Source organism: Peromyscus eremicus, chromosome 13, assembly GCF_949786415.1.
Source record: "Peromyscus eremicus chromosome 13, PerEre_H2_v1, whole genome shotgun sequence".
Classification (NCBI taxonomy): Eukaryota; Metazoa; Chordata; class Mammalia; order Rodentia; family Cricetidae; genus Peromyscus; species Peromyscus eremicus.
Window position 1 is genome coordinate 3,380,869 of NC_081429.1, and position 15,601 is coordinate 3,396,469.

A 15,601-nucleotide genomic window follows, 5' to 3' on the forward strand; every position below is an offset into this window, starting at 1 on the left:
TCAGTTAATTTACTTTTATTTATTTATTTATTTATTTGATAAGTAGCCGTATATTTAGCATTCATGCTGTATTCTATTCTAAAGCTGATCTTTGATGGTTCCTAGCACTTTTAGTAGAAACTCTTCTGCTTTATACATGGTTCTTAATGGTGGTAATGATTTTTTTTTTTATGTATATGGTGCTCTATCTGCATATACACCTGCATGCCAGAAGAGGGCATTTGATCTCATTATAGATGGCTGTGAGCCACCATGTGATTGCTGGGCTCTTAACTCCTGAGCCATCTCCCCAGGCCCCCGTGGTAATGATTTATAATAGTAGCTGATGTATATTATTTATCCTGTGCTAGGCATCATTCCAAATTTATTGGAGGCTAAAAGGCAATGCCTTGCATAGGGTAAATTCTGTATTAGTTGCTTTATTGTCATTTATAATGCTTCTTAACTTTTATAGTAATAACTACTGATAACATTCCCATTTTATAATGAAAGCGAGGCACAATAAATTTCCCAAGTTCATAAAATTAGCAGTTACTATTATTCTTAAGCACACCTGAGTCCAGAGTTAGTGTTAAAAACCAAGACATTTGACTGGTTAGCCTTTGTGAGCAATATTGTGTTCAAGAACCACTACAGGGACCAGGAGTGGCAGCGCACGCCTTTACTCCCAGCACTCTGGGGGCAGAGGCAGGAGGATCTCCCAGCCTTGTCTGCATAGTGAACTCTAGGCCAGCCAAGGCTACAGAGTGAGCGTTAACAAAAAAACAAGCAAAAAGAAAACAAACAGGAAACCAGATCCCCTAGAGAACATTAGTTCTCCAGGAATGCCTATTAGGTTCAGACTTAGGATTTATATGTAAGAAATAGATTTTTAATTAAGGAAGACTTCTTTTAAGACTTAAAAATGAGCACGACGAGAATTATTGGCTTATTTTACAGAACAGTAAAATAAAGCAATCTGGAAAGGGGCATCTAATGTAGCATTGCCTTGAACAGACTTTGCCAGATAAGATAATTTTAAAAATTATACCGTTAACATATTTTTATAAAAGAAATGATTATGACACGAGGAGGAAGGCTCCAATAGTGAAAAGAGAGCAGACTTTGTTGTTCTTTCTTGTACCTTTGTGGAAATGGCTCCTGTGGGCCTGGACACTGGTAATTCAGCCTTTGGAGCCATTAGCCTAGTGGGGTTCACTAAGGGCTCCCTGCTTTACAGAAGTGAAGTGGAACAGGTTTACCCTTGCTTAAGTCTGACTGCTGTAGAACCCCACCCCTGAGGGAGAGCCTTCCTATGCGAACATCATGCCTTCAACACTATTTCCACTTGGCTCTTTTGATGATTGCTGTTGGTTAGCTACGGTTTTTGTAGCAGTTCATCTGCTCTCTACAGTTTCATTTTTTCCCCTCCAGCTACTAAATAACGTGGAAAAAGTCATAGACAGGGAAGTCAAAAGGCCAGTATCAAAACAGTGAAACATTTTTGGTTTTGTTTTTCCCCATGAAACATTGTTGACTTTTGTTTGAATCATGTTGGCAAATAGTTGAGAGCAGTAAGATTTTGATCCTCAGTGGATTACCTTGATGCACTCGTATAGTCAAGCCATCGACATGTAGTGCAAAGAATAAGGATAAGGATAGGGAACATGGCCTGGAGGCATTGGCTCTGTTTATACATAGCTCTGTCATTTGGGGCAAGCTACCATGTCCCCTTGCCAGATATCATTAGATTAAAGCAAAGAATGTGGTTGAAAGAGAGATTAAATAACATGATCCCTTAAAGTCTACCTACCAGTTTGTAAGTTTATGTCTAGTTTCTCAACTAGTATGTGTTTCCTGTTAGATGGTTTCTGTATCATTTTATGTCTGCTTATATGGTCTTTAAAAAATTTTGTTGCTGTTCCCTGATATTTATAAGATCCCCCCCTTCTCCTTCTAATGTAAATGTCTAATGGGTAGACATATTTCCAAATAATTTTTACATTCTCACAGGCACATTGGCATAAATACCTCCCTCCCTCTCTCCCTGTGTCCCCCCTCCACTCCCTCTCTTTTTGAGACTGCTTTCATACAGCCCAGGCTGGTCTCAGACTCAGCCAGTGTAGCCAGATGTCTTTGAACTGATGCTCCTGCTTTTATATCCCAAGTCCTAGGATTACAGGTATGTGTTACTGCATTTGACTATGAGTGCATTTTGAATGCATTTGTCTTGATTTAGAGTTTTGTGTGATTTTCATGAACTGATCACAACAGGAAGTAGAATAAACAAGTGGAAAATTTGTCTATCTGTAGGGGTGTGTATGTAAAAAATGAATTAATAAATTGTTTGATGGAAAGAGTACTTACTTTACAAATGGTAGTTTGATAGCTTCATTAATTATCAAAATAAGAGTGTTGCTCTGTCTATTAGGTGGTAGCCCTTACACTTAACATTTTCTGTTGCTGTGCTTCTAGAGGAGTGCTGTAATTCCTGTTCGACAGTTAAGATAGAGATTGCACTTAGAAATGTTAAATGAACACAGTGTTTGTTCATGCCTTATGCAAACACTTTAAAGGCTGTGTTGAAAGTCTCATAAGCACCTTTCCTGGCCTCTATAATTAGGGCAGACATTGTGAATTTTAACCCCATTATATAAGCTCAGAGAGTAGTTCATATTTTAATTTCTTATATACAGAATCTACTTCAGTAATAATTCCCTGCTTAAAAAGAAATTTTAAACTAGGACACACATCTCTTGGATTAAGAAAATTAAAAACATAGTGGTTTATTCTTCTGGCACGTTTATCTCCATATGCTTATTTTGAGTTTCTCTAATTCCATCCAAAAAATCCACATTCTTTTTTTAAAGCCACTGAGTTTTATCTAGGATTTTCCCCCTATTCATTTATGTTTTATAACAAGGAATTAGTATGTATTTCCTGAAATAACTGAGAGCTAAACTTTCACTAAGGCTTTTAATATAGCTATTTGCCAGTTCTAAAATTGAAGGAAAAAGAACAAACCCAAGCTATGACCGTCTAGGTAATGTCTCTGTTGTAAAACTCTATTGTAAGCAATCTTGCTCTGTTCCTCTTTGCTGTCACTGTCCTTGCCTGGTCCCCTAAAGGAAAGAATAAGAATGAAGGTTACTTTATGTACTCACCAGTTCTCTTGTGGGGTCAGCTTACCAAGGTAGGTCTCAGTGAAGTTCGCAGTCTTGTCTTTTTGATCAGGTGCTCTCAACCGACAGTGTAGTTTGTAGTTCTCTTCTTGGACTGACTGTGCAGCTTACATTCCTGTGTTTATAATGTCGTGAGGGCTGGTTTCAGCTGAAGCTGATGTGATTGGTCACTTAGTCTGCAGGGGGGCCAATTAGCTCTGATCATGTGGAAAAGAATGCTGGTTTGTTAGGAGGTCTTTCTTTACCCAACACAAACCTTAACAACTCTGGAGAAAGCCTCTAGAACTGACGTGGAGAAGGGGTGCATTTTTTCCCTCTAATCAGGACCGGTTTTTAGTAAGTTTGCATAATCTTATTTAAGAGTTTATTTGAAAGTTCAAAGGGATAAAATTCCCTGCAAGATTTCCTTTCAGCCCTCTCTCCTTATATTGCGTGTTGAAGTGTGAGGTATCTCTTTTCAGTAATTTTTTTTCACCATTTCTTGAGGGGAGATTTAGTTGGGTAAGGCTGTTTAGGCATAATTGATGAGTTGATTTTTCTGGCTTTCTTATTAGATCTTACCTCATCAGCATGGCTACGATTACTTTCAAAACGAGTAGGTATAGATTATTTAGTTACCTGAAACAGTGCTCATACCCTCCTTCCTAATTGCAATTTGTTTGGTTTTAAAGCTGTGTAATAAGGCTTGACTAGGAATATGATTGTTTGATGCCTTGTACTTTTATTTAAACAGCACCCTGGGGTTTTCTTAAGGCTTGCTTTAGTGATCCTTAGCGGGGTCTTTTCTTGGTATATGTGATGAAGCAGAATAAAACAGTGTTCAGGGTACAGGAACTGTAACTCAGTACTGAAATTGTGTGTACCTGAAAACTGTCAGCAGTCCAGCTTGTAGCAGCCTCCACATGAGCTGAAAGTATGGCCTTGTGTAATGCCGAGTGAGCAGTATTTTCTCCTCCTCTGTTAGCTGCCAATTTTAAAACTTTGATCAAATGTTACACATAAGAGGATCTGAGAAACAAAGACACTCTGTTTGTTTGAAGGAAAAGCTTGGAAAGGCCTGCTGGGAAAGTTATGAATGTAGACCAATCTAATGCTACTTAGGAAGGGAAATCCGACTTTGTGGATTCCTCTCCCTCCCTTCACAATTTAAAAAATACATTAATTCCTTCTTTGTTTTATTAATGCCAGACATTTCAGTACAAGTTTAGGCACAACACTAGTAATTTTGACCTTCAGAACCAGGGAAGATACGATGAGAGTCACACGTAAGACTTCTTCCCTGCATGTGCTATAGGCATTTGTGTCATTTTCCAGCTAGCTGATTGAGGAAAACACCTAACTGGAGCAACAGAAACACTAGAGCAAGTAGTGGGACATTCTTCCCCAAGAGGCAGAAGCACATGATCCTATCTGCCACTGTCTTGAACAGTTGGGAAGACAGAAAAGAATGTCATTCAATTAGGAAACCCCTCCCACCTAAAAAAAAAAAAAAAAGCATTTTGACGGTATAGGCTACTGTGGCCTTCAACTTAGGATTCCCTTGCCTCAGCTTCCCAAATACTGAGATTACAGACATGTACCACTGTGTCTGACAGTCCTTTTCAATAATAGACTCTATTTTAGACTGTATTGACACAAAAATGATATAGTAAGTTAATAAATGTCTTTGGTATGGTGGCTCGTATCTGTAATCTCAACCATTGGTCATCAATTACACACCCACACATCCACACACGAATGCACCCACACAATGACTTATGTGAAGTAGTTTTCTGATTCTGGGATGTTTCCAACTTGAGAGCCTGCTGTGGACAGTGATGGCTGACTATGGATGTTAGACTTTGACTCTGGAGCTAAGTATTCCCATGACAGCCACTTGAGCATCTAAATTACTGGGAGATGGTGCCATCAGTTTGGCTGAGGTGACATTGGTAATGACACGTGAGATATGCCACCTTCACCCTAAAAGACATAGTAGGATAATTGGAGTTGGATCTAAAGCATCTCTTCTGTGTATGAACATAAATGCTGCTGTTCCATTGATGATTTGTTTTTGTTTTTGTTTTTTGTTAAGAATTGTAATGATTATGCCAAGTGCCACAAACAAGTAAATTAGTTTTTATTAGATTCAAATCTCTGTCCCTAAAGGTATTGATTCCTATTTTAGCTGAAGTAGCCTGGTATACAGTCTGCAAATGCACTACAGTTTTCTTTAAAATTACAAAAGATTTGGTGGCGTGCAGAATCTTGTCTACTCTCCCATCTGGTCCGTCTGACTGGTTGCATGTATTTATCTTTGTGTTAAAGATACCTAGACTCTCCAGTTCTGCATGGTGAGAGATGACAGGCAGCTTCTGGGTGTGCTGTCAGCACCTGTGAGCATGAGGGCTGTGGGATGAGGACATATGCCCATTGTTTGAGGTACTTTTTCAGAGACATTCTACAGCTTCCCTAGTCGTCCATCCATCCAGAAGTGGCTGAGCTTTCAGGACTGTGCTCACCAGCTGAGCAGAGGTTAGGCTGCAGAAGTTTAGAGATTCCTAGTGTGGACTTGAAACTCCTGTTTTCACCACTGTGGAATTACAGTTCTAAGTAATTAGTGAGAGCAAGGGGAAGTAAGTGTCCATACTTGGATGGGATTCCCTTTCACTATTTAATAGAGAAATACAAAGTCAATTGCTACAAAAATTTGCATGTAAACAAGCTTCAAAGTCTGTCCCATAATTCCGCTTTTGCTTTTGGAGTTTGGGTACTTGTAAGCTCCAAGTTTCACAGCTGTAGATTTTATTGGCTGAATGCCTCTGTGCTCCATCTGAAGTTTTCCATAAACACCATTTTTGGCTGCAAGTCAAACATGCACACAGGTGCCCTTTTACCGCTCCTTCTCCTTAGGAAGTCCGCCCAGAAGACCAGGCAGAAGCCAGCACTCAGTTTTCATTTAGTTTGTAGAAGACTCCTATTCCTTAACACATTAAGGAAGAAACAAGTATGTACTGTCATTGGTGGGATACTACTTGTACATAATATACTACATATGTATTTTAACAGCTTTTATATGCTTTAAGTGACTATGATATAAGAACATAAAATATTCTGTAGGTAAAATAAGTTCCTAATAAAAGTCTTGTTTACTATATTGAGCAGAAAATTTTTTAATTGATTTTTCCCCTTTTTTTCTTTTCCTTTTCTTTCTTTCTTTCTTTCTTTTTTTTTTAAACCTTTTGAAGATCATAGACAGCAGTAAGATTCTGAAAGCCTTAGATCGTTTGCCCTGAAAAACAAAGCATCCTTGGTCACAGCATGCTTCTAGTCTAGGGACTCTGAGCCCCAAGCTCACCCATGATTGTAGCTTGGGAAGAGCTGCTTTACCTAGTCTCTCTTTCTGGTTTGGAGTGTTCAAGCCTCCTTGGTGACTGCCTTCCCCAGATATTCCAGGCAGTTTCTAGGTGTGTACCAGCAGACAACAAGCATGAGGGCTGTAGGGGTGGGGGCATATTCCTATTGCTTGAGATACTTTTAAAAAGAGAATTCTCATCTGCTGTATTCTTTGCAGTCTTTCTCTTGCCAGGAACTGTACTGTTTGCAGACATGCATTTGCAGACTATTCCATTAGATTTAGAGTCACTTTTAAATCATCTTGTTCATAAATTGCGTTTTAAAAAGTTCCCAGAATTCTTCTTTACTCAACTTTGTCGTAGTGCTGATAAATTACAGAGAGAAGAGTCTGAGTTTGAGTGCTGAGAAGGGCTCATGTGGGTGGCCCTCACTGTCGCCCTGGCCACCATGGAACACTGCAGTTATTAGACACAAAAGGAGCCTAAGATAGCATCTTTTAAACTGCCTGGGGATAACTTTGATGTTTGTCGTTTAAGTTTCATCAAGAATACACAAATCTATGAGACATGGTGGCGCACGCCTTTAATCCCACCCAGCACTCGGGAGGCAGAGGCAGGCGATTCTGTGAGTTCCAGGATAGCCTGGGCTACAGAGCGAGATCCAAGACAGCCTGTCCTGAAAACTAAACAAAACAAACGAAAAGAGTACACAGATCTATCATTTTTAAAAACAAGATTATACAAGCGAATCTGTTTGACATTTCCACTTGTTTACCAACATTTATACAACAGATACCTACTAATTAGAAAAGGTTTTAGACTATTAGAGCAGTTCTTCATTCAGTGCAATTTTTAGTTATTAGTAACAATTGGAAATATATTTTTCTATAGTTGGAAGCCACATTTCTTCTTACATTAATTCTAGAATAAAAGTTTTTTAGTGAAGAAGTTGGTCTTAACCAATTTTTCCAGAAATAAACATTTTGAAATTATTTCGATGGAAATACTGAAAAAAACATAGTTCTGCCTATGGTTTTGACAAACTGCCCCTAATTTGTACCATCCGTCATTCTTTTGGAGCTTGGCAGGCTTAAATCCCAGATCTTCCTCTTCCTACTTCAGTTTTACTAGAATTTCTGGCTACTTCCAGTGGGCATAGTTGTGAGTAACCCACTGAGAGTAATGTAGTAGAGATGGGTTAGGAGGCTGCAGGACTAGGTTCTATTTCTGATTCATGACTCAGCTATGTGATCTTGGGAAACCACCCACAGGTATCCCTTTTCGCACAGGAACAATAGAGATGGTGAGGTTTAACTTAATCTCCTGTGGTTATTAAGGCGATCAGGTGAACTCTATCAGGGCATTGTATCGACTATAATGTATCAGGTCCTTTATTTCCATGTGTATCCCTGGTCTGTGGCCTAGAGGGCAGGTGCTATGTGCAAGCCTGTCTTTGTAATCCTATGTGTCTAATATTGTTTGTTTATGGAAGAAGCATCATGTTAACTTTTACTCTAGGTTTGAATAAAACAGTCAAATACCATTTCTTTTGGAAAATATATGATAGTAATTACAAAAGCTGAATATGATGTGTACCCAAAGAAACATAATCTCTTTGCTCACCAAAATTTGTGTATAAGAATGTTCATAAATGTATAGTTCATAATAGCAAAAAGCAAGAAACAACCTAAATGTCAGCAATTTAAGAGCAGTATATTGCAGCTATTCATAAGTGAGATCCTGTATACCAGTGTAAAAGAACAAATATTAATTTATCTTTTTTCGAGATAAATTAATATTCCATTTCTATACAGAAGTCCAGGGCTGGTGATATAGCTCAGTGGGTCATGGTGTTTGCTGTGCAAGCCTGACAATCCAAGTGTAATCTCTGGAATCTGTAAGGAGAGAAGGAGAGAACCAGGCTTACAAAGTTGTCCTCTGTCTTTCCCTTGTGGATTCTGGTGTGTATGCACCCCACTCCCCAAACAAAGCTTCTTAAAAAAATAGATTTATTTATTTTTACATCCCAGTCACAGTTTCCCTTCTCCCAAATAAAGTTTTTAAAAAAGTCCAAGAGGGGAAAATTACGAAATCAGGACAATGTATAGATTTGAAAAGACTGATGGGGGAGCACGTGATTTTTGAGAGCTTTTTAAAAAAAGAATTAAGGTGTTTATTTTACACAATTGTTTGATTAAAAACTCAGTGAATTACACATTTGTCATGTGTCCCACCTAAGAATGTTGAATTAAAAGGTTTTTTTTGAAGCTAGAGAGAGTGAAGTCTGTTTACAAGTCCTTGAGTCTTTTTCACCCTTTTCTTTGGAAGATGACTGTTGAGTCCTGAAGGTTGGGTGTGGGATTGGAAGGACTGTTGTTAGTTGGGTTTCCTTGGTTTACCAGTAATTCATAATTGAGACCTTTCTGTTGTTGATATTCATATGTAATATTTAATATGTGAGAAAGTATATGGCAGTTCTTAGAAATTGTTTCATAGTAATAGCCACCTAGTAACTCAAATTTGAATTCTGCTAGTGATCATGTAAATTCATGCTGCTTCATATCAGACCCACTCCCCTCAAATGAGAATGTCAGGATATAACTGACTTGTTGGCATTACTAGGAGATGAACAATCATGGAGAAAATATTTGCTTTCAGAAGTGAAAACTGGGGCTATAAGGTGGCAGGAGTGTAGACTGCAGTGACAGTGTTACCCAGGCTCTTTGGTGATAGGCTGTACCCAGCCAACTTGCAAAGCAAAAGCATAAAGGTTACTTGAGCCCAACTGTTGAAAGCCCGTCTACAACACAGTGAATGAAGCCAGGAACTAAGAGGGAGGGGAGAACGCTCCCTTTGTATGTGTGCATTAAATCCTGGCCTACTTCCCTTCGCAGTTCACTTGCTCTTGCTCCCCGTTCTCACGTGCTCGTTCCCGTGCTCATTCTCACCTTCACTCTCATCTCCCTTTAGAGTGTAGCTCAGCTGGCCTTGAACCTTGGCAGTCTTGTTTCCACCTTCTAGTTTAAGATTGTGGAATTATTAGTACTTTAGTGATTTTAATTAATTTAATAAAGCCTCTAATTTTTTAGGAAAAGTGGTAATCTGTTTTTGGTGAGTTCTGCATTTTGCCATTAGTGCTACATTGGTTCCCTTGATACGCTTAGTACTCTAGGAGGCTGTCTGTGGAAAAGCAGATGATGAAAATGAGTGGCTATATTAGTTTAGGCATCTGTGATTAGCACTGTGTATTCTCACAGCTCAATGGTATTTGTGAGCGTTCCTCGTTGTTTTCATATTCAAACACATTAAAGGTTTCTTCTAAATTTCTCTTTTTTAAGAGTAGCTACATTTTTCATGAAGTCATATATAACAAACTTAGTGTTTTGTAAGGTATATTGACCTCTCAATCTAAACAGGAGAGCCTGGGACGTCCTTTAGTGCAAGGAAAGAGTGTGTCTGTACTTGAATCTATAGCTTTGATTCAGTGTGCTATAAATTGTTGTTGAGTGATCAGGAGATTAACATATGAATTCTGCTGTGCTATTTAATAATGGTATATGATTCTAGACAATACCCAGAGGTTGTTTATTGGGCCTCATTGTTCTCAGCCATAGAATGGGAAAAATTAACTTCCTATAAGAAGGGTTGGAAATCACATCAGTTAAGTGATTGTTTGAGTCTTTGACTGTGTAATGTAGATGACCCCAGGATTTAGCTCAGGCTGGTTTCAGACTCTTATGTGAACTCCTGATCCACCTTCTACCTCCCGATTGCTGGGATTATGGACTGGCTTGAGCTAGAATGATCATTGGAAGAATGATGGGTGTTTATTTCTCTGCTTCATTTATTGGCTGGGTGGTTTGGGCTCTAGTGTCTCATGAAACAGCAGTAAAATTGTCTGCCTATTCTTTAGTCATTTTAAGGTTCTTTTGGGATTGGAACCACTTTCATTCTTACGTTTCTGTAAGTGAAGAACCTTAAGGCTTTGTATTAGGGGCTTCACCATAGGCACCATGTGGTTCCTGGCTGTCTTCAGAGAACAATTCCAAGATGTTTCAAGACAGAGGCCTCTTAAATTTTAGATTCAGAACTGGGCATGGTGATACCCAGCTTTAATCTCTACTCAAAAAGGCAGAGAGAGAGAGAGAGAGAGAGAGAGAGAGAGAGAGAGAGAGAGAGAGAGTGTGTGTGTGTGTGTGTGTGTGTATGTGTGTGTATATAGTGACTTCCAGACCAGCCAGGGTTACATAGTGAGACGCTGTCTCTAAAAAAAAAAAACCAACCACCACCACCAAAAAACAACTTTAGATTCAGAAAGTGACATCATTTCAGGTATATTCTATTTTTTAGCAGTAAGTTCAGCTCATCTTCAAGGGAAAAGTACTACATGGATACTAGGAGCTAGGGATTATTGAGGGGCTCCTGGAAGCTGTTGACCACGGCAAAAAGCTAATAGTGTTTTTCCTAGCAGATGATATCTTTTCTCCCTTCTAAGAGTTTTATATAAGTTTTGTCTAAGAGTTGGTTATATAAATTAAGGTAATCATATGATAAAAAATGTCTTTTAAAAAAGTATATGCTAATAGGGAAAGATTGGCAAAATGCACCATTGGATGAAAATAACAATAGTACAAAACAGTATGTTATCCTCAGGTGTGTGTGTGTGTGTGTGTGTGTGTGTGTGTGTGTATGTGTGTAGGAGTTACATATGCATGACTAAATGTACACATGGGCAGTTTTTGGAAGATTTTGTAGGAAACTAATGATGGTTCTTAGTGCTGGGGACTAAGTCTCTGGAGTCCTTATGTAGAAGGAAGATTAATTGAACTTTCATTGTATGTCTTTTTGTTAAAGGATTTATTTTATTGTTTAATGTGTGTGAGTGTTTTGATTGCATGTATGCATGTGCACCACATGTGTGCCTGGTGCCAGCAGAGGTCAGAAGAGGATTTGGAGCTGCTGTATTGGTGTTGGGAACAGAACCAGGATTCTCTGCAAGAGCAACAAGTGCTCTTAACTCTGAGCCATCTCTCTAGCTCCTCATTGTATGCCTTTTAAAATTGCACATACTATTTTTGTTTAAAAAACAGTTACCCAATCTTTGAACATCCAGCTTTAAGAAAGTGTAATATTTGAGTATATATATACAGTTAGTTTTAAGAAAGTGTAATATTTGTGTATATATACAGTTAGTTTATTAACACTTTCTGAACATTGAAAGGAACAGATAAGAGGAAAGTTTGAAGTATTACTTGTTTTTCAAAATCTTTACTGGTAAGAGATCGTGTTAACTTATCATATTTTCTTCTCTTTATAGGGAGACCAAATTTTGAGGAAAGTGGACCAACATCTGTGGGGAGAAAGCATGAATTTATACGGTCAGAAAGTGAAAACTGGCGAATCTTTAGAGAGGAACAGAATGGAGAAGATGAAGATGGAGGTTGGCGATTAGCTGGATCAAGAAGGGATGGAGAGCGGTGGCGGCCTCACAGCCCTGGTAAGAGTTGTATTGTATAAAGCACAAAGGAGCTGTAATGAGAGCCTGCTAACAATGTTTGTTTGCAATTTAATGGAAAAGGAAAATACTTTTTGTTTTGTTTGTTTGTTTGTAAAGAAATCATTTATGCTGTCACAGTTCAGTCTTATTATTACAAAAATATTTTAACAAAACAATTCCCTAACACATCTACTCAGTTGATTGAAATCACTTTTCTGTTTTCCTGAGGCAAATAGTATGGTTTAATAGGAAGCACCTGCCTGCATCTGCAGGCATGGGGGAGGATTTCATTCAATTTGTCTACCACTCTATCTGTAGCATTCTATAAAACTTAATGAGGGTATTAAAAAAATAAACTTACAAATGTATAATTATACGTTTGGAATGTAAGTTGTCTTCATGGGTATTTTCCTTGAACAAGAAAGAATTATTTTTCCCCTTTTCTCCCCTTGAAAAAGTGATTGAGGCCAGGTAGTGGTGGCACACACCTTCCCAGCACTCGGGGGCAGAGCCAGGTGGATCTCTGAGTTCAAGGCCAGCCTGGTCTACAGAGCGAGATCCAGGACAGGCACCAAAACTACACTGAGAAATCCTGTCTTGAAAAACCAAAAAAGAAAAAAAAAAAAGAAAATATGATTGAGGGAGGCTTATTTAAAGAATAAACTTTAAACTCAGGTCAGGAGTAATCACAAGTTTATTCTTTTTGTCCTCCTGACTTTAGAAAAGAGAACAAGAATAGTAATGATTAGTAAATTTCTACGTTCTTCTTTTGGACTCAATGTTTCAAACCATTCTTGGGTATTAGCTATGCCAATAATTGAAGACACTGGTCCTTTGTGAAGCTCCTTTTCTTCCATCCTCATGATGCTCAGATGTACTGTAGCTTGAGTCGTGGGGTCACACAGACAGAATGTGTGTCTGCCCCAAGAAGCATAATAATACCAGCTGTATGCCAGAGAAGGTTACATTAGTGGGTACTAGAACAATGTAAGTATTTTTCTCATTTTAAAGTCAAGTTGTTAGCCAAACCTTTAAACTAGTCTGACATACTGTAGTAGGCATTTAGTTTGTTACTAAGTGATATGCAGATAGAAACATAATGAAATTAACCTTTCGATAAAAGTCTGATGATTATAGTAGTTCTTCACAGCTGCCTCTTGGGCAGGTTTTCTGTCATGAGTGGGCATTGTTTAATTCATAGGATCCAGGCAGTTCTCATCAGTCTGTATCCTAGGCAACCACATGTCATAATTCTCTTCAGGGCATTACGGCATTTTGTGCTGAGCTTGCCTGTAAGGAGAGGGGTTGTAGACTTCTGTTCCCCACAAGCATTTAGTGAGGAATGGACAGAATCTGGGCTGAAGGAGAAGAGAAATTCCAGCTGGTCAGAAACAAACAAGGTGAATGTTTTGGAAGATGAACAGTGCTTCTGAGCCCAAGTGTGTGATGCTGAGTCTATTAAAGGGAGTTAGGTCCCTTTTATTGTCTTCTGCTGCTGCTGCTGCCCTCCCAGCACCTTAGAATTCGGTCACACAGGTTTTTCCCTCTTCTTTTCTTTCTCCTTCATTGGTTTTTGTATCAGTTTTGTTGTCAGCCTCACAATCTATTCCTGCCCCCTTTGTCCACGTATTTTTACAAGATGTTTTATGGGATAAAGATAAAAGAGATCTGGAAAAAACTCCTGTGCTTTCTTTTTTTTTAAAAATACATTTTACTTTTAAACCTGGCATATTAAAAATCTAGTCTGATCACTTAGTTGTTATAAGTTAATTTCCACCTCTTAGGTTATAGTTAATCTTTTATTAGAATTAGAATAAAATTTTCAGTACAGTATTTTAGATTGATGTATCTTCTGAAAATTTCTGACTTTATTCTAGATGTAAAGCCCACATAAAGCTGTGGTCAGCCTTAATGAGTTGTCTGCCTCACTTGCTACATTTAGTTTTATGAGTAAAATTTTACTAACTGTTGGTAAGACAGCGTACGAGATGTAGTTTTATTAAAGCAGGGATCACAGCTGGATATAGCTGGAGAGAGGGCTCAGTGGACAGGGAAGCCTCCACTCTGGGAGATGAACTTAGGAAACTCAGTAAGAGGGAAACAGGAGCTGAGTGCCTAGAAGGATAGATTCCTATCAGTGTGCATACTTAGACTGTTTAGAAGTGATAGCAGTGGAGAGCCGACTCTGGAATCTAACATTTGATCATGAAGACTCCTTTTGAGCAATAGCTCTAGCCTTACATTTAAACAGAGCGTATATACAATTCTGGGCTTTCAGCAGGTAGTAAATGTTTTACATAGGAGAGGATCTGGTTTTTTTTTGAACATCTTAAGTTTCTACCTGTATTTGGCATCTTAATATTTTCCACAGTGTTGTTCTCCCCTCCCCTTCCTTTCCACAGTAGTTTTTAGATTGCTGGTTCTAGCACATTTGGCCTCCGGAGTTAGAGCATTTCACTTTGGCCTCATTTTTTCCCCTATCTCTCAACAGAGTGAGAGTCAAGACTAGAAAATTTAGAGGTTAAAAACTACCTTTCCATTTGTGACTCTTAGATGTGGGTTGGACAGATGTAGCAAGAGCTTCCCTTCCCTTCTTAAAAGAGTACTTCTGTTTTAGAAAAATACCTTGAGCAGGCAGTCTTTTTCTGTTGGCAAGTAGATTCAGTGAATTGTATGCTAGGGTGGATTCAGGAATGCCCCTGCGGTGGTAGACTGGAAGAAGTGAGAGCGGGGGAAGTGGAACGGAGGAAGTGCAGTGCAGTGGCAGAGCAGCGGGGATGCCGAACCGGGGGCCAGATAAAGCCGTCCGTGCCCAAGTGCAGCGTTTTGTTGTTGCTGGAGGTCAGACTTAAAAATGAGAAATTAGCACTAGTAATTAGACACAGTGAGTCTGATATTATGAGTTGACACAGGAACTAATATAATTCAGAGTGATGTTTTTGTGAGAAGAAGGGTACTGCTTTAATATCTACCAAAGAGAAGGCATGAACTTTAATTCAGAAAGACAGCCAATGCAAGTCTTGGCTAGGAGTGGGCCATATAAGTAAGTAGTCATTGCTCACCGAACGCCTAATTATTCAGAGTGTATACTTTGAACACTGTATCCTTTCAGTGTGCTTTGTTCTAAATTTATCTTTTAAAGCTTGACTTTGTAACATGTCCCAGACTTTAAAGGTAAATACTGTTGTCACTTAAATACTCTTGAGCTCAGGTCTCCTGATTTTCTCTTTAGAAGGCTGATCCATTAGAATTTGCTCTTAGTTATAGTTTTCTTTATTTCATAACCATGATTTTCTTTTTCAAATACTGTCATAAACCTTTCCTAAGGTTTCTGTCCTCCTCCTCAACTCAGATGGCCCTCGTTCTACAGGCTGGAGAGAACACATGGAACGCCGCCGCAGATTTGAGTTTGATTTTCGAGATCGAGATGATGAGCGAGGTTACCGAAGGGTGCGCTCTGGCAGTGGGAGCATAGATGACGACAGGGATAGCTTGCCAGAGTGGTGTTTAGAGGACGCCGAAGAAGAAATGGGCACGTTTGACTCATCTGGAGCATTCCTCTCTCTAAAAGTAAGAAAGTTGTTTTAAATGCCATGACAGGTGCTGAC

At 38.8% G+C, this 15,601-nt stretch overlaps 1 protein-coding gene across 5 annotated transcripts in view; it reads left to right on the plus strand.

Annotated features, from left to right (window-relative positions):
- Positions 1 to 15,601, plus strand: part of Gigyf2 (GRB10 interacting GYF protein 2) — a 128,645-nt gene that overhangs the window by 65,313 nt on the left and 47,731 nt on the right. The window contains exons 9-10 of one of the 5 annotated variants that reach the window (XM_059278434.1): positions 11,814 to 11,993; positions 15,346 to 15,563. In XM_059278434.1, the coding sequence (XP_059134417.1) occupies positions 11,814 to 11,993; positions 15,346 to 15,563 (398 nt within the window). Of the gene's footprint in view, positions 1 to 11,813; positions 11,994 to 13,153; positions 13,394 to 15,320; positions 15,564 to 15,601 lie in introns of those variants that run through there. The other 4 variants (XM_059278435.1, XM_059278436.1, XM_059278437.1 and 1 more) reach the window with 4 other exon arrangements.